Below are 24,614 nucleotides of genomic sequence, written 5' to 3'. Positions count from 1 at the left end.
AATTTTAAATTTGAAATATTCAGTTAATGATTTGCAAGTGCACATTTGGTATTTTGTCGTATTCTTTTGCCAAATAAAGTAATGTTAAGTCTTCCCGTGACACATGTCACATAGAGGGCATTCCAAGCCCCTATCACACCGACGTCTGCTGTATTGGTGAATGTAAGTAGCGGCTTCAGTTATTGTGGTCGTTTCATAGCTTCTGTTACTTGTAATAACTAGACACCAGTGTCTACGAGATTTAGTTTGTTGTTCACTAATCGCTATATGAAAATTTTTAACTTCCAGCACTGAAGATGATCATTATGTGCTCGAAAATCGATTTTACTGTTAATAAATCATCAAAATTACGGCCAACGCTGACCATTCTTCTAATTTTGTTTATCATATGGTTCTTTTCCACACAGCACTCTATGGAGTCGCCAATCAATTCAAGAAATTTTCTTGTACTGCCATGTTGAGGAAACATCACTAACTCTCAAGTCAAAAGAGAAAATTATTGCGTCCTTCTTTTGTACTGTTCGTGTTTTGCTAAAGAATAAACTTTACACACCTTAAATATTTTTCAAAGTAGGTCAATATCTGCGTCATATCGTTTCTCTGGAGAAGGATTCCAAATATGCATGATTTATTGATTGAAATTTATATTTTGAAGAGAAAACCCTACTGCAGATTTTCATGTCCTGTCAATGAAGAGGTCATTACAGACAGAGGACAAAAGTTTGGCAGGAACGACGAACAGAGGATATTTATTTCTTACTGCTGCCCATGAACCATGGACCTTGCCGTTGGTGGAGAGGCTTGCGTGCCTCAGCGATACAGATAGCCCCACCGTAGGTGCAACCACAACGGAGGGGTATCTGTTGAGAGGCCAGACAAACTTGTGGTTCCTGAAGAGGGGCAGCAGCCTTTTCAGTAGTTGCAAGGGCAACAGTCTGGATGATTGACTGATCTGGCCTTGTAACAATAACCATAACGGCCTTGCTGTGCTGGTACTGCGAACGGCTGAAAGCAAGGGGAAACTACAGCCGTAATTTTTCCCGAGGGCATGCAGCTTTACTGTATGATTACATGATGATGGCGTCCTCTTGGGTAAAATATTCCGGAGGTAAAATAGTCCCCCATTCGGATCTCCGGGCGGGGACTACTCAAGAGGATGTCGTTATCAGGAGAAAGAAAACTGGCGTTCTACGGATCGGAGCGTGGAATGTCAGATCCCTTAATCGGGCAGGTAGGTTAGAGAATTTAAAAAGGGAAATGGATAGGTTGAAGTTAGATATAGTGGGGATTAGTGAAGTTCGGTGGCAGGAGGAACAAGACTTCTGGTCAGGTGACTACAGGGTTATAAACACAAAATCAAATAGGGGTAATGCAGGAGTAGGTTTAATAATGAATAGGAAAATAGGAATGCGGGTAAGCTACTACAGACAGCATAGTGAACGCATTATTGTGGCCAAGATAGATACGAAGCCCACACCTACTACAGTAGTAAAAGTTTATATGCCAACTAGCTCTGCAGATGACGAAGAAATTGAAGAAATGTATGATGAAATAAAAGAAATTATTCAGATTGTGAAGGGAGACGAAAATTTAATAGTCATGGGTGACTGGAATTCGAGTGTAGGAAAAGGGAGAGAAGGAAACATAGTAGGTGAATATGGATTGGGGGACAGAAATGAAAGAGGAAGCCGCCTGGTAGAATTTTGCACAGAGCACAACATAATCATAACTAACACCTGGTTTAAGAATCATGAAAGAAGGTTGTATACATGGAAGAACCCTGGAGATACTAAAAGGTACCAGATAGATTATATAATGGTAAGACAGAGATTTAGGAACCAGGTTTTAAATTGTAAGACATTTCCAGGGGCAGATGTGGACTCTGACCACAATCTATTGGTTATGACCTGTAGATTAAAACTGAATAAACTGCAAAAAGGTGGGAATTTAAGGAGATGGGACCTGGATAAACTAAAAGAACCGGAGGTTGTACAGAGATTCAGGGAGAGCATAACGGAGCAATTGACAGGAATGGGGGAAATAAATACAGTAGAAGAAGAATGGGTAGCTTTGAGGGATGAAGTAGTGAAGGCAGCAGAGGATCAAGTAGGTAAAAAGACGAGGGCTAGTAGAAATCCTTGGGTAACAGAAGAAATATTGAATTTAATTGATGAAAGGAGAAAATATAAAAATGCAGTAAGTGAAACAGGCAAAAAGGGATACAAACGTCTCAAAAATGAGATCGACAGGAAGTGCAAAATGGCTAAGCAGGGATGGCTAGAGGACAAATGTAAGGATGTAGAGGCCTATCTCACTAGGGGTAAGATAGATACCGCCTACAGGAAAATTAAAGAGACCTTTGGAGATAAGAGAACGACTTGTATGAATATCAAGAGCTCAGATGGAAACCCAGTTCTAAGCAAAGAAGGGAAAGCAGAAAGGTGGAAGGAGTATATAGAGGGTCTATACAAGGGCGATGTACTTCAGGACAATATTATGGAAATGGAAGAGGATGTAGATGAAGATGAAATGGGAGATATGATACTGCGTGAAGAGTTTGACAGAGCACTGAAAGACCTGAGTCGAAACAAGGCCCCCGGAGTAGACAATATTCCATTGGAACTACTGACGGCCGTGGGAGAGCCAGCCCTGACAAAACTCTACCATCTGGTGAGCAAGATGTATGAAACAGGCGAAATACCCTCAGACTTCAAGAAGAATATAATAATTCCAATCCCAAAGAAAGCAGGTGTTGACAGATGTGAAAATTACCGAACTATCAGCTTAATAAGTCACAGCTGCAAAATACTAACACGAATTCTTTACAGACGAATGGAAAAACTAGTAGAAGCCAACCTCGGGGAAGATCAGTTTGCATTCCGTAGAAACACTGGAACACGTGAGGCAATACTGACCTTACGACTTATCTTAGAAGAAAGATTAAGGAAAGGCAAACCTACGTTTCTAGCATTTGTAGACTTAGAGAAAGCTGTTGACAATGTTGACTGGAATACTCTCTTTCAAACTCTAAAGGTGGCAGGGGTAAAATACAGGGAGCGAAAGGCTATTTACAATTTGTACAGAAACCAGATGGCAGTTATAAGAGTCGAGGGACATGAAAGGGAAGCAGTGGTTGGGAAGGGAGTAAGACAGGGTTGTAGCCTCTCCCCGATGTTGTTCAATCTGTATATTGAGCAAGCAGTAAAGGAAACAAAAGAAAAATTCGGAGTAGGTATTAAAATTCATGGAGAAGAAATAAAAACTTTGAGGTTCGCCGATGACATTGTAATTCTGTCAGAGACAGCCAAGGACTTGGAAGAGCAGTTGAATGGAATGGACAGTGTCTTGAAAGGAGGATATAAGATGAACATCAACAAAAGCAAAACAAGGATAATGGAATGTAGTCTAATTAAGTCGGGTGATGCTGAGGGAATCAGATTAGGAAATGAGGCACTTAAAGTAGTAAAGGAGTTTTGCTATTTGGGGAGCAAAATAACTGATGATGGTCGAAGTAGAGAGGATATAAAATGTAGGCTGGCAATGGCAAGGAAAGCGTTTCTGAAGAAGAGAAATTTGTTAACATCCAGTATTGATTTAAGTGTCAGGAAGTCATTTCTGAAAGTATTTGTATGGAGTGTAGCCATGTATGGAAGTGAAACATGGACGATAAGTAGTTTGGACAAGAAGAGAATAGAAGCTTTCGAAATGTGGTGCTACAGAAGAATGCTGAAGATTAGATGGGTAGATCACATAACTAATGAGGAAGTATTGAATAGGATTGGGGAGAAGAGAAGTTTGTGGCACAACTTGACCAGAAGAAGGGATCGGTTGGTAGGACATGTTCTGAGGCATCAAGGGATCACCAATTTAGTATTGGAGGGCAGCGTGGAGGGTAAAAATCGTAGAGGGAGACCAAGAGATGAATACACTAAGCAGATTCAGAAGGATGTAGGTTGCAGTAGGTACTGGGAGATGAAAAAGCTTGCACAGGATAGAGTAGCATGGAGAGCTGCATCAAACCAGTCTCAGGACTGAAGACTACAACAACAACAACTCCTGCTAACAAACTAAACATTGTAACTGTACAAATATCACATCATCTGCATTTGGTCTATGTACGTCCTGTCATACACAAAGGAATATGCTAATCTTTGAACAAGGGAATGATTTATAACACCCTCCCCACCCCTGACACCCAGAACGAAGGGATTATTTATGAGGCCCCTCCAGACCTGCCACCTGAATAGTAGATGACTTACGTCTTCTTCCCCTCTCTTTGTGAGGCGAAATAAGGCTACACCACCCCTCCCTTGATTTAGTACCTCCTCCCCTATGATTCAAGGAGCATGGCTATTATGCTGCTGGGTCCTTAAATGTCAAAAACATAGTTGACAATATAGCAGGAGGTCGAAAGGGCATAGCTGGTCAAACATGTCTGCCTGTATGATGACACCATCTGACACAGTGACCAAGAAAGCGACTGGTACGATCTGTGGCATCATGAACCCTCTTTCCCCTCTCCCTTAGAGGACTCATGTTCTGCATCTCATGTATTATTACATTATACAATAGTGCGAGCACACTGGTGGGATGATTTACAAGGGAGTTACACAGTGGTTCATTTTAGCATTTGCTGCATGCCTTTTTACGTAATGGTAAAGGTCAGTACAGTAGATTCCAACATGAATTGTCGACCATCGTCAACCCTACGATCTGAGTGTAAAAAAGATCCCTAGTATCACATTAAAAGCCACACTTCAGGGTCCTATACTATGTAAGAATGGTTGACAATTAAAAGCAGCCCTGCTGCACTCATAAAAAATCTATTATCCCACGAGTTACTATACGATACATATACACCTTTGTTGAGCACTCTAAAGATGCACCTGTTAAGTGGTTTCGATACCATTTCTGCTGAGACGCACTCCAGTGCTGCTTTATCGCCTGCTTTCATGCATACAGAATCCAAGGTGTTTCGAAAGGCTGAGCGAGTGTTGAAGTTTCTATAAACGTACCTTTTAAAGAGCTCAACAAACCTTTTGTAGATGGCATTGATGATGTTTTCTGAAGCAGATGTCTTGGAGGGACCCCTTGTATTTTTATTCTTATAGTTGTCAATTTTGCAATCCCTTTGTGATCTCGCCACAGAAATCCATGCAAGAGGAAGGCTGAAAAGTTATAAAAGGCTCCAAATGATCACTGTACATCAGAGCAGAAATTATGGTGGCGATACACTTCAATTGGCTTTCATCAGGTTCAATGGGGTTGCAGCAACAGAGTCCTTATGGAAGAGTTCAGCCATTTGTGAGGTGTTAACAGTGTCAAGCGCTGTCAAGAACGTCGCCCTATTGCTCATGAGATTGTGAACTGTCGTCTTCTATGGCGAAATGTGGAAACAACACCCCAAGGGAAGGAGTGGTTCCATTGACGCAATTTTGCCACTCCCTGAGGCCTCTCCTGTCGATTCTTAGGGGCTGTATATCTGAAATGTTTCCCCTCAGCCACCCATACGAAATTTGCGTGATTTCAACACGTGGCCTCTGACATTAAATTAGACATGAAGAGTGGTGAAAAGTGGGTAACAGAGGGTGTGCTACTTCACTCAGCCTTTTTTTGGACGAGATCTTGTAAAAAATCAGTCACACTCCTTCAATGGAACCATACAGGAACTCGCCTTAAGCAATTTACGCAAAAAGCAAAATTCTAAATCTGAATGGCAAGCTTCCGGAAGATGTCGGCAAGCTTCTATCAAAGCTGAATAAATTTTCAGCTGCCAAGATCGCTAAAATCATTTATTCATATAGACGACCCGTTCGACAATTCTCTTTAGCCATCTTCGGAAGGTGAGACCGAAAATGCTACGATATAGCAACTACCATAACAGCAAACGTACTATATCCAAGGTTTACGATACATGAAATAGAAACATAACTATATTTACGTTATTACACAATCTTCTCCTTCAATAGAGTAAGTGTTGATATTCTGTGTTGCTATCGTGAGCTATAGTAGAAGTCCGCATGTCACTTTTAATAACAGCTATGTACATAAATGTTGTTGCACCGATTACAAATGTTCACATTCATCGCCATTTTACAACTGACATATCCCAGCGCAAACGTTCTTTCTAATACGTAAGTACATCTGATATCGCAGTGGTAGTACGACCTGATATTGTCATTTGATATCGTAATTACAAATGCCTAAATTATTACCATAACATTTAAACCTGTCCTTGGTTCTTGTGTTTCCCAAAATTCCTCTCTTCGTCGATTCTACGGCCAGGCTCCTCATTTCTTATCTGTCCACCTAATTTCCAACATATTACTATAGAACCACATCTCAAACGCTTCTTTACTCTTCCTTTGCGATTTTCCCACAGTCCACGATTCCTTTCAGTTCAGTATTGTGCTAAAAATGTACATTTTCATAAATTTATTTCTGCAGTTAAGAGCGATGTTTAACGTTATATTTCTGTTGATCATGAATACACCCTTTACCTGTGCTGGCCTGCCTCTTATATCCGTCATCTTGTTATTTAGCTTCCGAGGCATCGGAATTCTCGCTCTTTGTCTACTTCGTGTTATCAATTTTGATATTAATTTTATCGCTAATTTCATTGACGCTACTCCTCATTCCACCCAGGTGGGTATCTCCGTTAGCTTGATAATTCTTTTGTCTGCTGTGTGAGGCTGGGCTCTTGTACGTCTTGGTACTACATTTCCTAGCCGGAAAATACCTTGCGCAGGGCGATGGTAATGTGACGTGCGCGATACCTCAGTACGGGTCTACCAGAAACGATCTTCCTGAAGCATGTCATTGTTGACTGATTTTAACTTACATAGCCTTTTAATCGGCCATCCGATAGTGTAGTTATATTTTTCGAAGTTGTCCACCGCTGATACGCGAAGCAGTTCAGCTATGTGTCCCGAGCAAGAGCATTTTTTTAAATAATCTTGTTTCTCAAGAGTGGCCCATTCTCCTGCATATCGCCAGCAGAACTTGAGACACCTTACATCTGAAATGACACTCGTCGTTCAACGCATAAATAGGTTAAAATTTGTTTGTTATATTTGACAAGTTCCATATATTATATTTTTTACAGATCTACTACTCGCGAGCTTTCTTTACTGTCATACCTGTGCCCAATGATAGACTTCTGTACATTCACAGCTTCGTATGTTAAGCTACTTTCTTTGCTGAAGTTCCATGAGGTGACAGCAGCGCTGGCCAATCAGAAGCGAGTGCGAGAATATACTCCACGTGGCCTACAAGTTTTGAATGGGAGCAAAGGCTTTTTCTTCGTGAGTGTTCTGTTGTAGAGTGTTCTTGAGTGAAAGTTTGTTTACGCCTGTGTGTGACATAGAGTGCTAATGAACGTCACTGCACAGAATTATGCTGAGAAAAGAGAACTATGTATGAAAACACCAATGGGTTTGAATTGGGAAAGTTGTAACCAGAATTATATGTACCTCTTCTCCATGAATCTGCCTTGGAATATTAGGTAATATTTCTCCAAATACATGATCGACGAGCCTTATTGAGATAATGGGATTTTGCAGTGTGCTGTTTGGAGCTACGAGGAATTTGAGCAGACTCCGTTCTGTTCATACACCGTTATTTAATTTGTGGCTGAGTTTAGCATGCTCGTATTTCCCTCACTAAAATGTTTTTGCATGTTGTATACTAATGAAATCTACATTACGGAGGAACTCTTTGTATGACTGTGTCGAGAGCACGACGTGAGCCGTGTACCGTTAATCTTATTGTTCCGTGTAAAGCCTTTGTATTCTTGGAGTCCAGTGACAACTTCAAAAGTTAAACACGGTCTCATGGCTTTATTTACGATTAATTCTATCAGTTTAACTGAATGAGATGTATTTATGTGATGGCGGCACTGAGCAACCACGAGAACGTACGTGCTTCATGCAGAAGGAATAGAAGAAACCGTCATGTATCTTTAATTCAGTAAACAGTTCAGTTACCACTAATTCTGTTTTCATATGAATTATTGATACATCAAAAAATTCTTTCATTTTAGTAAATTATTTTTAGTTCACAAAAGGTAAGTTTGCCTTGAGATCATCAGAGCACCAGTTGCTTTATCATTGTAATAATGTGTTTTGTGATAAGGTTACATTACCAACCCACAACAATGAAGTGTAGTGAAGACTGAACTCTGGATTTTGGCACACACCCTCTGATTAAATCAAATTTAGATGTTACTTATAGGATCGAAAAGGAGTTTCAATAACGTGATAGTTAATCAGTGATCAACAGTAAGTATTATAAGACGGCAAAGAATATATGTTGTGTGAAGCATGTGTGTATATAGCGATTCATATATGCAGGCAGTCACACTGAATAATATAATTATTTTCTTTGGTGATTGGTTCACTTTACATAGGGGCGTTTTTAATTAGGGAAATTTCATGTGAAGGCTTACCACAAGAAAATGCTTTTGTTTATTCTCTTTCGTTTTACAATGTTTCTGACGTACCACACACAATCCATGAGCTGAAGTATGACACAAGTAATACATGAAGATTCTCATTCACAGCACATATGTCTGGGTATGGCGGGTCGTATCCTGCAGTAACAACATACACTAGTTCCAACATAAATAACTTTGTAGCCATACAAGTAACATTTTATTTTAATGCTGGTTTCACAAGCTCTGTTCCTGAAAATAACTAACGAATGGTTTGTGACTCATTTTAGCATGATAATACGTCAAACAGCAAAAGTAAAATATTTGTTTTCCCTCTGAGAGCAGCACCTGCAACCTACGTCCTCAGTTATTTGCTGGGTGTTATCTCTGTGAAGTGTACTGTGCTGTAATTGTAACTTACCTAATTCATAATGGTTTAGTAAAATAAATTAATTGAAACTTATAATGACGCACTTAGTAACATAAGCTGCCAAAGAACTCATCATGCGATTTCGTAAGCACTGAAAAGCATAAAAACTGCACCTGTAGTTGCGATGCTGTTCACTACAATCTGTGCTACGCAGCTATGCAATTAGTTCTTGATCTCGCTGCTAAGCATACAGCAACGCTATGCCGCACAAAATTACTTTTGTAAATAGACATACTTTTCATATACTTGTAAAGGACAAATACATATGCGAGTGGGGCACAGGTCACTGAACAACGGTGCTTTTTCTTTTGTCTTTATTCAGTGTCGTTTCATTTGGGACTTCCGGAACTCATATGAATTTCAGATCGATGTAATCACCAGAGGGCGCCAAACGGTCACACACAGAGCAGTGACGTGACTGATACGGTGTCCCTTGACTCTCGGGAGGCGTTCAATAAGACTCCGCACTACCGTTTAATGGACAGAATACAAACTTACTCAATATCATACCATATTCATGACTACATTCAGGTCTTCCTAGGTGTGAGGGAACACAACGTACTCAACAGGACGATTACGTCAGACGCAAACTTTTGGTGCAATCCGACGGAGTGTTGTAGGGTTATTACGGTTTACTATAGTATATAAATGATCTTGTGGACAACTTAGCAGGACCACGTGAGGCTTTCTACGAATGATGCTGTTGCTGCAATGCCAGGAAAGAATCGACCTTTGGTGCAGTGATAGACAGTTTTGATCGAGACGAGAGGTATTTGTAACGCTCATGCTTCATTTCACGAATGAATAAATTATTATCTTAAATGTGCTGATTGAGGCTCTGCTGACGAAGTAAGTGTTTCATTGATTCACGGGCGTCGCGTCGGATAGTGTTGTGGAAGCTGCACAGCAAATGTATTAGCGAGCCATTGGGGCAACGCGTCAGTAAGCACTTAAAAATAACGAGCAGCTGTCTCGTTGAAATAATGTGCAGCTTCCATAAAATTATCAGATGCGAGCCTGTGAACCAATGGAGCAAATATCTTAATTATTGTCTATGGCGGAGAGATTACGCCATGTGATGAAGCAGAGGCGAATATTTATAGTGGCGTCAGTGTGAAGCTAAAGTGGAATAACGTTTCAAGGAAGCCAGATGACTGATGCAAACAACGAGGACGATTCAAAATTTTAAAATTAAAGGCTACAGGAAGTTAGAAAAAGGGCTTGAAATACTAAAACCCAAAAGTCAGATACAAAAAGATACTAAAAATTAGGCCCATTTTGTGTGTGTGTGTGTGTGTGTGTGTGTGTATGTGTGTGTGTGTGTGTGTGTGTGTGTGTGCGAACGTGCGTAAACTAGTTTCTGAACAGTACAGAATGAACTCTGCCGAAGTAATTGTGCAATGGCGAGCCAGGGATACTACAAAAAACATCCATCAACCACACACCGTGTAGCGTCACGAATAAGATGGGCGACGAATGTTTCCCGAGACGGGGTAAAACCACGGTGACGGTCGGAGGCATTGACCTCCTAATGACGGAGAAAAGTATGGAGAAATTATAGTAACAGTCGCATGATAGACGATTAGAGCACACAGGACCTGTCTAACATGTGGCCAAATGAGTGCACAAAAAGGGCATTGGGGCATAGCCTTTAGTTAAGTTTACCAAATGCCGATGATGCAATTCTTGAAAATATGTTCAATGAACGTTGTTAAAATTACGAAAAGACAGTAACTTGTACTGATTAACACGACGTGGCAAAAGACCGTTTTTCAGTGACCTCAGCGCTAATCGTGGCTGGCATAACAACCGTATTCAGTAGCGAATATTCAAGCAGATACATGCGTTTAGAACAAAGAACATTTTGTTTAGCGGCGTCATTTGACGGAGACGGATTCTGTATTGACGGTATGCCGTCGCAAGATATCAGTATGCGAGGGTTATTCGGAAGGAAAGGTCCGATAGGGTGGGAAATGGGAACAGTGAAAATCCAATGAAGCTTTGAGCAGATGTGTTGGGCTATGTCGCTAGTACGCCCGTCCATCACGTCAAGTAACTCTTTTCAGTTCTGAGAGGACAGTGATCACGTAAAGATGCTCACAACATTAGTGTCTCCCGCAAAGTTTGAGGGCCTGATGTCATGCAACCCACATCACATAACTGTCATGCGTTTCCTTTTGAATGACAATACTCGGCCGCATTCTGAAGGGGCAATGAAGATTCTCCTGCAGCGTTTTCAATGGGAAGTGGTTTACCACCCCCAATAGAGCCTGTAATTGACTCTCTCTGCGTTTAATCTCTGCTCACATGAACCGCTAGCTATGAAGACAACGTTCTGGCACAGACATCGAGCTGTGGACCAGCGTAGAGAATTGGCAGGAAACTCAGGCGGCTTTCTTCTATGACGAGAATATTGGAAAGTAGGTGCAATGCTATGACAAATGTCCAACTCGGAGCGGCAACTATGTAGAGAAGTAGCTGGAAGGTGTAACTAACTGTTGCAAGTAAAACATTTTTGATTTTCACAGTGGTTTCCTTTTTGCCACCGATCGGACCTTACTTCCCGAATAGACCTCGTAATTGGCTAAAGAATCTGAATGTACAGATGTAACGGACATAAGTGCAGACGTATTTTTGTGTGGTACCTTAATATGTATGCACAGCAGTGTGTTGGCTGTTTTTTCTCTGAGTCAACAATCTTCATACAAACGCATCACAAACGTTATGATCTGATGTTCTCTGTATAGTCGTAACTGCACGGCTAAGTGTAATACGCCTGTCATTATAGACGTACCATTTTGCGTCCATGTATCCGCACTTCAACACCTGACCTGATACTTAGGGGGAAATAAGCATTAATGGCTTGCTCTTGCCACACGTACTTGTAAATACTAACCAACTTATAAACATAGGACCTCTAATATCTATAATTATTTGTCTGCAGATGATGTAAATACCAATGTAATGTATTTCAGTACACCTCACCAGTTCCCAAGAGAAATATCTGCGGTTATACTCGTTAAACCGTGTACATTTTTGCTGCAGCACTCTCGCGTAATCCAACGTCATCCGAAGGTTTTTCAGTCCCTGAAAACGTTAAGAAGAGTCATCCAGCACATATTGACAACGGAAGATAAGAATTCCACGTTTCGCCGCCAACCGTTGCTGCCGACACTGAGAAGACGCCAACTGCAGGAACTTTGAGCTCTGAGTGGCCAACACATGACTGTCCAGTGCCTAGAGAGACTGTGTACTGAATATATCATCTTCTGGGAGAGAGACAGTAAACGTTAATTAATTTAACATCCTCACAGAAGAAAATTTAAGAATCCAGTAGTTCACTCACTTTCATTCAATGCCTAATGTAAAAGCTATTCGCTACTAATAATGTTACGTTTGGAAGACAGTGGGGCACTTTGCGTTTCGTTTTAGTGTTAGTTTTGTAATACTGTCGTACATGTGTGTGTCCAAGTCTCCAAATTCCGTTTCGAAATCGAATTTTCGGGCGTTATGCATTCTTAGATGAGTGGAAACCTATGGTGGAGCTTGTTGACAGTGCAGTTTGTGTACAGAAGAATATTCACTTTTCGACAGTCACAAAATACTAGATACTTTGACATACCGACACAGGTAGACGACACTCACAGTGGGTTGTTTCATGGAGGGGAGGTGAGAGTACAAGCAGAGAAAACGAGAAGGTCCATAAAATACACATGCAGGCACCTGGCCCAAAAAGATGGTTCATGGCTCCACTCCCAGCGATGGGACAACTACTTTGTGTGGGGGCCTCTTAGAAAGGACTGCGGGCGCTCTATCGACTTACGTGGAGTTAGAAAGAGAACTGACGTATGTGAACGTAAATCGATTACTTCATTGGACTGATTCATAGCATTCGTCAGTTAGATCGGAACGCATTTCACTGCAGGTTGCTAGATTTAATTTTATATGGTGTTGGTCACTTTTCATTGAAGGAAGGCCGATTTTCTGAGAATAATTAAAAATGGCTCTGAACACTATGGGAGTTATCTTCTGAGGTCATCAGTCCCCTAGAACTTAAACTACTTAAACCTAACAAACCTAAGGACGTCACACACATCCATGCCCGAGGCAGGATTCGAACCTGCGACCGTAGCGGTCGCGCGGTTCCAGACTGTAGCGCCTAGAACCGCTCGGCCACCCTCGCCGGCAGAGAATAATTAAGAAACAGCTGCCGGGTACGTCGCATGTAGCGTATAAGTAGATGGTAACAACCAGTACTGTCCAGTTAAACTATCAGCGATTAATCATTGGAAACAGAAACAAACGTAAAAGAATCAAAACTAAACATCAGTTGGAATGAGTGTACAAAACTTCTTGCAGGGAAAGTAGATTCCCGTCTGAGAGCTATCCAATCAATCTCAAGTAAATTTGATTCATCCACTAAAACACATGGTTTACAGAACATTCATTCGAGCGATTGATGAGTGATGCTATGACGTCACAATCGAAATTTACAGATTTTTCCCCTTCATCTTATTAATGTAAAATGTGGAAACATACACTGTAGAGTGCGCAACCGATAGATATGAAACCTTTGGGATATATGAACTGTATCAGAGACACCACAGCTGTGGGCATAAATGTAATTTCTAAATAGACAAAGGTCATCAGCTTTGTTCTGATGTTAGTCAGATGGGTGCTCAGCTTTAATTCTTATCCGGAGATCAAATGTGTAATCAGATGCCGGGAATACTTAAATGTATGGGAATCATATAAAAGTATTACGCTCACAGGTAAGATTTCTTTGTTTTTCTGTCATAGGTATCGACTAGTCCCTGTGATGACAAACTATAAAAAATGGCTCTGAGCGCTATGCGACTTAACTTCTGAGGTCATCAGTCGCCTAGAACTTAGAACTAATTAAACCTAACTAACCTAAGGACATCACACACATCCATGCCCGAGGCAGGATTCGAACCTGCGACCGTAGCGGTCTCTCGGTTCCAAACTGTAGCGCCTAGAACCGCACCGCCACTCTCACCGGCAGAGAAACTGTATTTCATGAAAAGTTTTCTGTAACGTTGCCTTAATTGCTATTTATTTCAAGTCAGAACTTACAGAATGACAGTATTTTCTCTTCTAAGTTACTTTATGTCACTTCAGTCCGTTTAAATAGAAACGGTGACGTTAAAATGCTCATCTATTTGACCCTTAGTAAGTACGATTAATAAAGGAGATTCAGAAGATACAGCGAAAACTGGTACACTTCGTCAATATTTAATTTAATAAGAGCTAGAACTTTAGGGAGATATTCGTTTAACTCCATGGCAGGCATTAGAAGAAAAGCATACTGCTTCACATAGAGATTTGGATATGACAAATTGCAGGCAACCGTATACATTCAACGAAGTTTCACAACAGGTGATTTAAAGAAACGAGAGCAGCTACTGAAACCTCGTGACAGTCACTCTGCTGTTGCACCGTTCACGAATACAACAGGGAATGAACAGGTGAAATCGTATTTCTGTAGGTACGTACCTCCACCAGAGACCTTAAGATGATTTGCAGAGAAGACACGTAAACGCACATGCGAAGTTTACATCTAATGAACCAAGATTTCTTATCCAAATGTTTGCGGAATTTGATCGTAATTGACTCCAAGATCTAAATCTCTGCCGTCCCGCTCAAAGAGGGCAGCTTATTACCTTTCACTATCCATTCCAGAGTACCACACTAGCATAGCTGCTCGGCACACTACCAAATTCTGTGCGCAGCAACTTCTGGTTGCAACCTAGGTATATTTCAGTATTAGCACCTGAGGACATCTAATTTTATACTTGACGACATCTGATGCCTTCAACACGGTCTGTTGCCCAGTTAGCATTTTCTCAGTTTAACATTTTATCTTATTTTATTTCACTGTCTTTTATTTTATTGCCGGCCGAGTGGCCGAGCGGTTCTAGGCGTTACAGTCTGGAACCGCGCGACCGCTACGACCGCAGGTTCGAATCCTGCCTCGGGCATGGATGTGTGTAATGTCCTTAGGTTAGTTAGGTTCTAGGGGACTGATGATCACAGCAGTTAAGTCCCATAGTTCTCAGAGCCATTTCAACCTTTTTCTAAATTTTATTTGTGTTTCTTTTTTTTGGGGGGGGGGGGGGCGGGGGGGGCGTTTCATAAGAGAAGAGATGAATAGCTTGAACAAATCAGTAACGTATTTCGTTCAACAGAAAGCGGATAGTATCATGTTTGACTATTCCGGTGATCATTACTGTCAAGGTAAGGGCATAAAGAGGTCAAACATAGACTGTTTCAACTTCTGTCGTAAATCTATTTAGACATGGCATTTAAAAAACTGAATTCTTCCACTGACTTTATGAATGTCTCGCACGCAGAGTTTGTAAATGGCAAATTAGAAAAGAAGGTCCTTAACGAAATTGACGTTGATGGTTTTGGATTTCCATTGTCAAATCTCCAACACGTACTTACCTGCTCGGTTACATTGTGTGCGGCCCAGCAGTAAAGGAACACGTGACTACTTGGTACTGGAAGGAAAGAGGCGCACATGAGCACTGCACTGAAGTCTGTACTCTGTAAAAACAAAGATAAAAAATGTATCACAGCAGAGAAACTAAGGGATGAAACCAAATAAAATATCGCAAACTGTTAAGATGTGCAAATCGGTGTCAAAGAAGTGTCTTAAACACTTTACAAATAGTAGTTAACAATACATGTATGGTCATCTCAGACGTACTTTGGCCTATACATTAATCAGTCACCTATCTAATATCTTCCGTCCAGGTTTGCCACTGATAACAGCAGCGACGCGACTTAGCATGGAAGCAATGAGAGCTTGACAGATTGCTGGGGGGAGTTGCCACCACATTTGCACACACAGCTCACCTAATCCCCGTAAATTCCGGGGAGAGTGACGATTAGCTTTGACACCACGTTCAGTTACATCCAAGATGTGTCGATAGGGCTCGAATCTGCTTAGTTTGGCGGAGGGGCAGCACTTCAATTGGAACTCGCCACTGTGTTCCTCGTATCATTCCTTGTGACAAAGCGCATTACCTTGTTGAAAGATGCCACTGCTGTTGGACAATGTCATCCTCATGAAGGGGTGCACATGGTCTGCCACCAGTGTACGATACTCCTTGGTCATCGTGATGCTTTGCTCGAGCTCCACTGGACCAATGGATGTCAACGTCAATATTCCTCTAAGCGTAATGGAGCCGACGCCGCCAGCTTGCCTCCGTCCCGAAGTACAGAGGTCAAGGAGCTGTTCATTTTGAAGACAACGGATTCGCTCCCTCCCACCTGCATGACGCAGAAGGTATCGGGATTCATCAGACCGTCCAGAGCTCTGCCAATGCACCAGCGTCCAGTGCCAATGGTCTCGTGCCCATTTCAGTCATAGTTGCCGCTGCCATGCTGCTAGCATTCGCAAATGGGTGGTCGGCTCCGGAGGCCCTTCGTTAGGGCGTTCAGTGCACTGCGTGTTCACACTTGTACACTGCCCAGCATTCAAGTCTGACTACTTCCACCACAATTCGCCACCTGTCTTGTTTTAGCAGTGTGCGCAGCGTACCACGTCCGACATCTGTAATACGGGTAGCTGCCCAACCTAACGATGTCAGGACGAGATTTCACCGCGGTTTCGCCAAATGTCGAAGACTCTCACCACAGCACTCCTCGAACTCCGGACAGGCCATTCAGTTTCCCAAATGCTCGTGCCGAGCCTCTTGCCCATCACCATCTGCCCCCTGTCAAACTCAGACAGATCGGGCGCTCTCCCATTTCTACATACCGACAGCACTCTCACTGATACTACATACGCCGTGAGTGTGTCTGACTTGCATAGGATGGACAAGCGTGGAGAGTTGCATCAAACAAGTCTTCGGACTGATGATCAGGCTATGCTCATACCACTATGCACCACAGAGCAGCGTAATTTCGGTAAAAAATAATAGCACTTTAACACCGACAGGTATGATATAAATATATAAAGTGCCCCTCTCCATCCTGAAGAAAGCCTCCGTAAGCCGCCGATAAGTCGCCTATTCTACTATTTGTTGTAATTAGTTTTGACAAGACAGTGCCCCTACTAGGGCATTAACGGCACTGGTAGCATTAACGGCGCCCCGTTTACTTATATATGTCCTCATTATCCACTTACATATGTCCTCATTATCCACTGTTCCTTCGAGGACAAAGGATGTGACAAAAATGGCTTATCCACGGCTCAAGTATTGTTCCCACAGTATTTAGTGTATCAGGCAATCAAACATCCTACCACTGGGTAGAAATAGCGGTTTATGGGATCCTGGGGACATGCCGTTTAGGTGTGCCCATTGATTAGCTGCCGAATGAAAATGGCAGTGTTCCAGTGTAGTTTTAATCCGACAGGAGAGATTATCCTCCGAAATAAGCACAGTGTTCAAGCATTATGAAACAGTCTGGCAACTGAAGCTTTCTTTATGTTCACGTTTGCTTCTGAATATGTACTGCTGTTCTCGAAACTTGGTTTTTCCTTGAACCAACACAATTTCTTCTTATTAAACACAAAACTTGTTTCAGTGAAGTTTCATCATTGTTTTCATTAATATTCAGCCAAATGTAAAGAAATTTAGCATGGTAATGATTCATGTATCTAAGAGGATTATGGAACACTTTGAACTATGTCTATCAGGTTACCTAAACGCAGGTGCGGTGACCATGACATCTTTAGGAAGGTAAATGGCGTTAAATATCAAAATTAAAGACGCCATTGGAAGGAAAACGTGAAGATGGAAAATGGCACTGGTGAGATGCTGAAAAATATAAAGTAGCGCTGTGTGTGAAAACCTAAAAACATGAAAGAGAACGGTGGCGGGAAATCGAAAAATACGTGATATGGTTCTGACAGGAAATTTAAAAATCAAAGCTGAAGCTGCAAATTTTTCTTAGCTTCCATAAAAATGAAACAGTCAATCACAGCACTTAAAAATATAAGATGGTGGTGGTGAGGAAATTAAAAAAAAATTTTTCTTCCGTTAAAATGAAGTAAACAATCACAATGTTGTATTTTGTCAGACATTAAAACGAAACAAAGATGGTATGGTGTGAAAGTAAAGAAAAAAAAGAATAGCTTCCATTAAAACTGAAACAGCCAATTGCGGCACAGTACTTTATTACGTAAAACAAAGGACCCAATCAGTATGTAGCCCACAATATTCAGAGACATCCAAATGGGTTCCGGTATTTCCAGGTGCAACTGTTATCTCATTTTCTTCATCTGAAGTGGCACCATGTTCAAAAACTATTTGAGTGTTCTGCTCTACGCAATTATGTATGGCAAATATTGTAGCCTCATCAGTAGGTTTCATTGCTCTTATGCTCTACTCTTTCAGCGACAACCTTTAAGTGTGTAATATCAACAGGTAAGCTCCACTGTTTAAGAATGATTGACATTGTTTTCTGTCAGATTAATGCTAAACCCCTTATTAAACTTTAAACTGAAGAAACTGCCAACTGCAATAAGTAAATTTTGTGTATTATGAGATTTTTATTTTTCGTGCAATATATCAGTGAAAAAGTGCATTTATTATTATGTCACCTTCGAGAGAAAAATCACATGCAACTTTCCTTCGCGGTACAAATTTCATTTTTCATTTCCAATAGTAACCTCAGACAAATACATTTAGCTTACTACAAGTACAAATGTTTATCATCTGTTGCTGATAAATCTACCTTCTATTTTTGATCTGTTGAAACTACATGTCATTTTCATTCCATAATGTACATGTGCACGCATCATATCAGACATTGGTTAAGAGGAATTAAAAACATATTGTAGCGAAAAAAATTATTACACAGGGCAAGTGTGTGTTGACTGTAACATGCAAATGTGTTTCTTTGTTACAATAAGGTACTGCTAAATAAAATGTCATACACGCACACAGTAATAACCCCATGGAACAGTACTCACATTACAATCTGGAATGAAATGCTTATGGTCTTTATTCGAAAACTAGAATTTTTTTTATCCCACGGACATACAACTAGCAACATTCAACGTACATGAGGAGCAGATGCACTGATGGCAAAATCTAATTTTCAAATGAGTATTATTTGTCACGAAAATTTTAATGATACTGAATCATACATACTTAATTTAATGTTCGATAAGCTAATTACAGTAGGGATGGTTTTGTTAGATATTTTAAAGACTCATCTTATGGACTTTCTTTATGGACATTTACCAAATGTATCTCCAGGAAAGGATGTAAAACTGTGTTAGGGGGATATCAGGTGGTTTGATATTTCTGGTTCGCCTGTAAATAACAGATATAACATGTCACTAGTAAATGAAAAGACGGCTGATTATTCAAAGACGATTTGAATGAAGAATCTATTACTGAATGTTTTGGTCAGTGAACTGAAATGGTTGCACTTCACACTGCATCAGGAAGACAAGCACAGACAAAGATTGTGAAACAGTCTTCTGTTAAAGAGTTAATGTTTGATGATTAATGGCAATCTGCATTGTTTTCTAATGTCAAAAGCACTGTACGGTATGTTATTCAAACCCATCATGACTGGCTATAAAGACAATACACATTCATCTTTTAAGATCTTCATCCAAACTTTCCCATTCTAGACTACTATGACTGACTTCAACAAACTTTATGGATAGCTTACGCATTTTTTATAACTTGAGCTACTGAAGCCCTTTTCTTCATCATCAGATTGCAAAATGGAGGTGTCATAGTACTACATTGCGCAAAATCTCCCAATTATATATGTGCAGAGTACTCTATCATGATATGACTTACTTCTAGTAGTGCACAGCTAGCTTTATAATTCCGCCTAATCAGCGACCAATAATTCCGCAGTCCTAAAGCATGCCATGTATCACTGAATCGACAGAAATGTTCGTGTAATTTTCTCAGACAAGCCAGGACAAGTTGTATCTCGATCCAACAAACAAAAATACTCTTCCAGCTGTTTCAGACTGACCGATGCATACTCTTCCCGAGGAATCCACATGTGTATCATATTACAGCAAGCCGAGAGTCACATGCATTGTCGAGTAAGCGTCAGATAGATAACAAAATGAAATGGTTTATAGATATGTCAAGTGTTATTTATTTAAGCATGAGTTATATCATTAACTACATCTGTATTATGATTACCAAATATACCAATCAAGCGTTGTTAAAACATCAAACAAATCATTTGGTTACTATTGAATACTGGATCTGTTTCCGGAAAATTCAGATCACTCAGATACTTTAGAACATGACGCTAATTTACACAAAATTCAGATCGTTTGGGATACGTTTGAACATGACAGTCAGCGTTATTGCATGCCTCTTCACCTGTAGCAGCACGTCACCGGTAAGCTTTGTGTATACCTAGCAGTGAGTCACCACGCGCATCCTGGGCTGTGTTTGTCTGTTAGCTGCCTGTTGGAAGCCGCCGCTGGCTCGTGTCTTGTGCAGTCTTGCATCTACAGTGCGAGTTATGTTGATGTCCTGGATGTAAAAAAGTTTTCTCGAGATAAAATAGATTCAATCCTGCTATACAGATATATATTGTAAGAAGCAGCATTCTATTTCTTGTTATGGAAACACATCGGCATTTCGCTCGTTTGTGTAAAGTTACACAGTTCAGATGTCGATATTTTTTATTTTATAGGATAGGAAAACAGAGTGACTCATCATTTTTTTGGTGTTGCACAGGTCTTCATGGTATTTTCGGGTCTCTGTGTCAATAAATTTTGCTGTGGCGACAATTCGATATGGCTTCCTAGTGTATCAAAGTGAAAGCGTGCTGGAATTTGAGACACATGTTTTTTACTTCCAGAAATAGTCTTATTTAAGCTTCATTCATAGGCAAAATAAAATATTATTTGCAGACAATCATTCTCCACGTCGTAGGTACTACTAGTACAGGTACATTTCGTGACAAGTTTCAAGTAAGTGATATGACTTGGAGATGTGTTAATCCCGAGGAAATAATTTGGACTACCATAAATAAACGATGTCTGCAGTTGAAAATTGATCTAAATGTGTACACATTCCATTGATTGATTCCAAAATTGATACAGACAGCCGTTGTTATGCAGATGGGTTACCATGCAATTACATAAACATTTCATACCTCGGATTCAGTTTTTCAGATTGTCTTTAAATACAAAACAGTTCAATACTCCAATGCAGGTGCTGTATTTCAGTATGCCACTTTAAGATGCTCACTGGACGATTCACAATGTTCATTCTTTCTTTATTAATTTGCTATGACAGTAATTTCTTTTTTAATTTCACACTGCATGGGAAAAAAATTTTCTACTTCAAAGAGTGTATCATGTATGTACAACGACCAGTAAGACGATGCATATTTGTGTCACCATAAATCATCATCGCAGCTTTCTGTAAACTGACTATCACTGCACCACCCACTAGTATGTAGAGTGTAATGGAAGTCATCTTGTCGAATGACCGTAATTCACCCACCCTAAATACTGATCATGATTGACCCACACAACAGTATCAAGGGGGTAAGAGTAGTCAGCCTATCAACTGACCAGCGTTGGCCGACCCTCTAAACTAACCATCATTGTCTCACCCAGTAGTTTTCTGAAGCGTAATGGCAGTCATCTTTTAAGCTGACCACAGTCACCCTACCCTGAAAAACAACCGTTAGTGCCACAATAGTATCCATATTCTTATATTTTTCATGTATATGGTTCGAAAATATATAATGAAGACGTAAAAAGCTACTTGAACTGTGGAATCTTTAAGAAAAGTGAACCAAATTATTGCTGTAGGTGTGTCGATTAGAATTAGATTGTACATATTAGCACACTACAAATCAGAATGAGGACTGATAATAAATGTTTAATTCTCGACAAAATATCCATACTAAACTATCAGTGCTGTACATAAAGTGAAACTGAAGCTGAGTTTGTGCTACAAAAAATCCTTAGACACCTTCTTCAACCACTGCAGATATTGGAATAGGTACTCCGTAAGAGGATAGGTCAAGACAAAAAATAAAGCCAAAGAAAACAATGTACTAATGAAAGCAGAAAGTTGAGATATTGAAGAAGAAGAGAAGAAGAAGAAAAGGAGCAGGATGATTACAATGGGGAAGGTGATGACGATGTAGAAGAACAGGATAATTACAATGAGGAAGATGATGTTCATGGCTGGAAGTTGCTGTCCAACAAATCGTCAACATCTGTCAAATTTATCCGCCGGCATAGCCCAAATTAACTGGTAGCGCAATAAAATTTAGTGATAGCTTTGAAAGTGACAGTCAATAGTTCATATGATAACAATATCATCTGAAGATTAACATCGGGATGAATCGATTATTTCTTGAAGTTAACTGTGTCTGTGGAAAATAAAGACTCAGCTGCATAACGGGAAGCTGGGTATGAGAACATGTCGTTAGTTGAAAGATATCCAAGAAAGGAGCATGTCGCAAACTCGAAAGATATAGAAACAGTTCACGTAATTATTGCATATCGGAAGCACGTGTTGGATCTTGGCAACAGCTGGTGACAAATCGCATTTGATTTCAAACGACATTTGAACATATAGGCAGAATTGTAGTGATATTGTTACAGAAGGTGACAGCTTCTGTGCGCCTACTCCCAGCAACAAACAGATCAACACAAATTTAGAAACACCACACTCAACATAAACACACAGAACACAAACAAACACAGCTCATCCAAACAAAAAACAAATGGCGCACACTCACCTACAACAACAAAGCTACTCACAGGTTTAGAAACATATCAAAAAACAAGGACTGAAAATACCCTGCAGAACAGACAGCCCTATACATAAAACTCAGGGCAACCAGTACAAACGCAAATAAAACGCATCTGGAAGCCATCAGCTCACATGTCAAGACTGCAGTTCAGTTTATGTTGGACAGACAGGTAGAAATTACAGCACCAGATACATAGAACACGAAGAGCCCTTAAGAGGAACAGCAGTCATTCTGCATTTGCCTATCACCTTATGGGCATGAATGACAGGCTAAAGGACACGAACACTGGCCTAAAAATTCTTAAATTCAGCCGCAGCTGCCCACAGAGATTCGTAATAGAAGATAATTAACATATACAAAACGCCACAGCAGAAGTAAAGCAAATTATGAATGAATATACCGCACTTTCTGTGGAACCCTGTTCTCAGCTCTGAAGGAACTATCAAAAGATCAATCCGCATAACACACACACACGCACATGCACACACACATACACACACATCGACGCCCAGCGCCATTTGGTGATGGAACAAGTGAATATTACACACCCTTTAGGGGCATTAGAAACTGGAATCAACATAAAGTGAGAGCACTCAGTTTACATACACAGCTACTCCCCTCTGACTCACCAGTTCACAAAGGTCACTGAAAACCAACATAACCCCACAGTATTTCGAAAGCTAGTATTTAAATCAAACAAATGATAATTCAAAAATAAAACAAGCAACCTCTGAAGACTGTTGAACATAATATAATGACATTAGTAGAACTATTTAACATTATCAATATGAAAAAGGGAATAATCTGATTTTAGGCTTAACATTTTGGTAAATATACGCAACATAACACTGAAAATACCCAAATAATTGCGGATGAGTAACTGAAGCAAACTATCAGCTGAAATGTAAATATTAGACACCCACATAAAAATTATACACTAATTGTAAGATATATTTTTCTGTTACTAATTTTGTAAATGTATATACAATTCTCAGAACTGTCTATATTATCATGTAAAATTTCACAGAGCCACATTTCCACAATTACATATATATTCCTCATAGAAATGGCCTATTGACAAGTAACGGGACAGATCCAGAAAATGTCTCTGCAGATTCCGTATTTCTGGATTTTCAGAAGCCTTTGACAACAGTGCTCACAAGTGAATTCTAGTCAAATTGCAAGCCTATAGAATGTCGTTGAAGTTGTGCCACTGGATTCGTGATATTCTGTCGGTAAGACCACACATCGTAGTAACTGGGAGGAAGCCAGTGAGTGAAATATAAATGATACCTTAGGGTCCCCCAAGGACTGCTATAAACTGTCTGCTACTCCAAAGCTATATAACCAATTTAAATGCAGTCTGAGCAGTCCTGTTAGACTATTTGCAGACGATGTTACTGTTTATCGTCCAATAAAGTCATCAAAAGATGAAGAATGAATATAACGAGATGTCTGCATGGTACATTGAAATGGAAACTGACACAAAATAATAAAAAATGAGAGTTCGCACAGATGAGCTTAGTTAATTGTAGTGATCTTCATGTTCAATGGACCTTTTGCAACATAAATAGTAATGATGTGAAATCAACATCGTAAATGAAATTTTAAGTATGGCAATTTTATGGAAATTACCCTATAAATATGCAGATATGAGTTAGTAATTCCTACCCACCACCTTTTAGACATTACGACAATATAAATCCTTCTATAGAACAGAAAGAGTTGTCATGTAGAATCTTTTTCATTTTGTTTTTAAATTTTACTTTGCTTTCTTTCATACATTTTGTATCACTGGATAAGTTACGAAACATTTTAGTTGCAGCATTTTGCATCGCCTTTTGTGCCAAAGACAACCTTAATGTGGAGTCATCAGTGTCACTTGTCCTTGTGGTGTTGTAATTCTTCTTTTGCACTGCAGTTAATCATTTACAACAAACTTCATAAATGATTAAATATACCATGAATCAGTAGTGAGTATACCTAATTCCTTAAGGTCATACA

General features: G+C 40.1%; 1 protein-coding gene across 1 annotated transcript in view; it reads right to left on the bottom strand.

The window, feature by feature from the left end:
- Positions 1-24,614, bottom strand: part of LOC124712184 (odorant receptor Or2-like) — a 46,719-nt gene that overhangs the window by 4,507 nt on the left and 17,598 nt on the right. The window contains exon 3 of the mRNA XM_047242480.1: positions 15,330-15,431. Coding sequence (XP_047098436.1) covers positions 15,330-15,431 — 102 coding nt within the window. The remainder of the gene's footprint in view (positions 1-15,329; positions 15,432-24,614) is intronic.

This window comes from Schistocerca piceifrons, chromosome 8, assembly GCF_021461385.2.
Source record: "Schistocerca piceifrons isolate TAMUIC-IGC-003096 chromosome 8, iqSchPice1.1, whole genome shotgun sequence".
Lineage (NCBI taxonomy): Eukaryota > Metazoa > Arthropoda > Insecta > Orthoptera > Acrididae > Schistocerca > Schistocerca piceifrons.
This window is presented reverse-complemented; position numbering and strand designations above follow the sequence as displayed.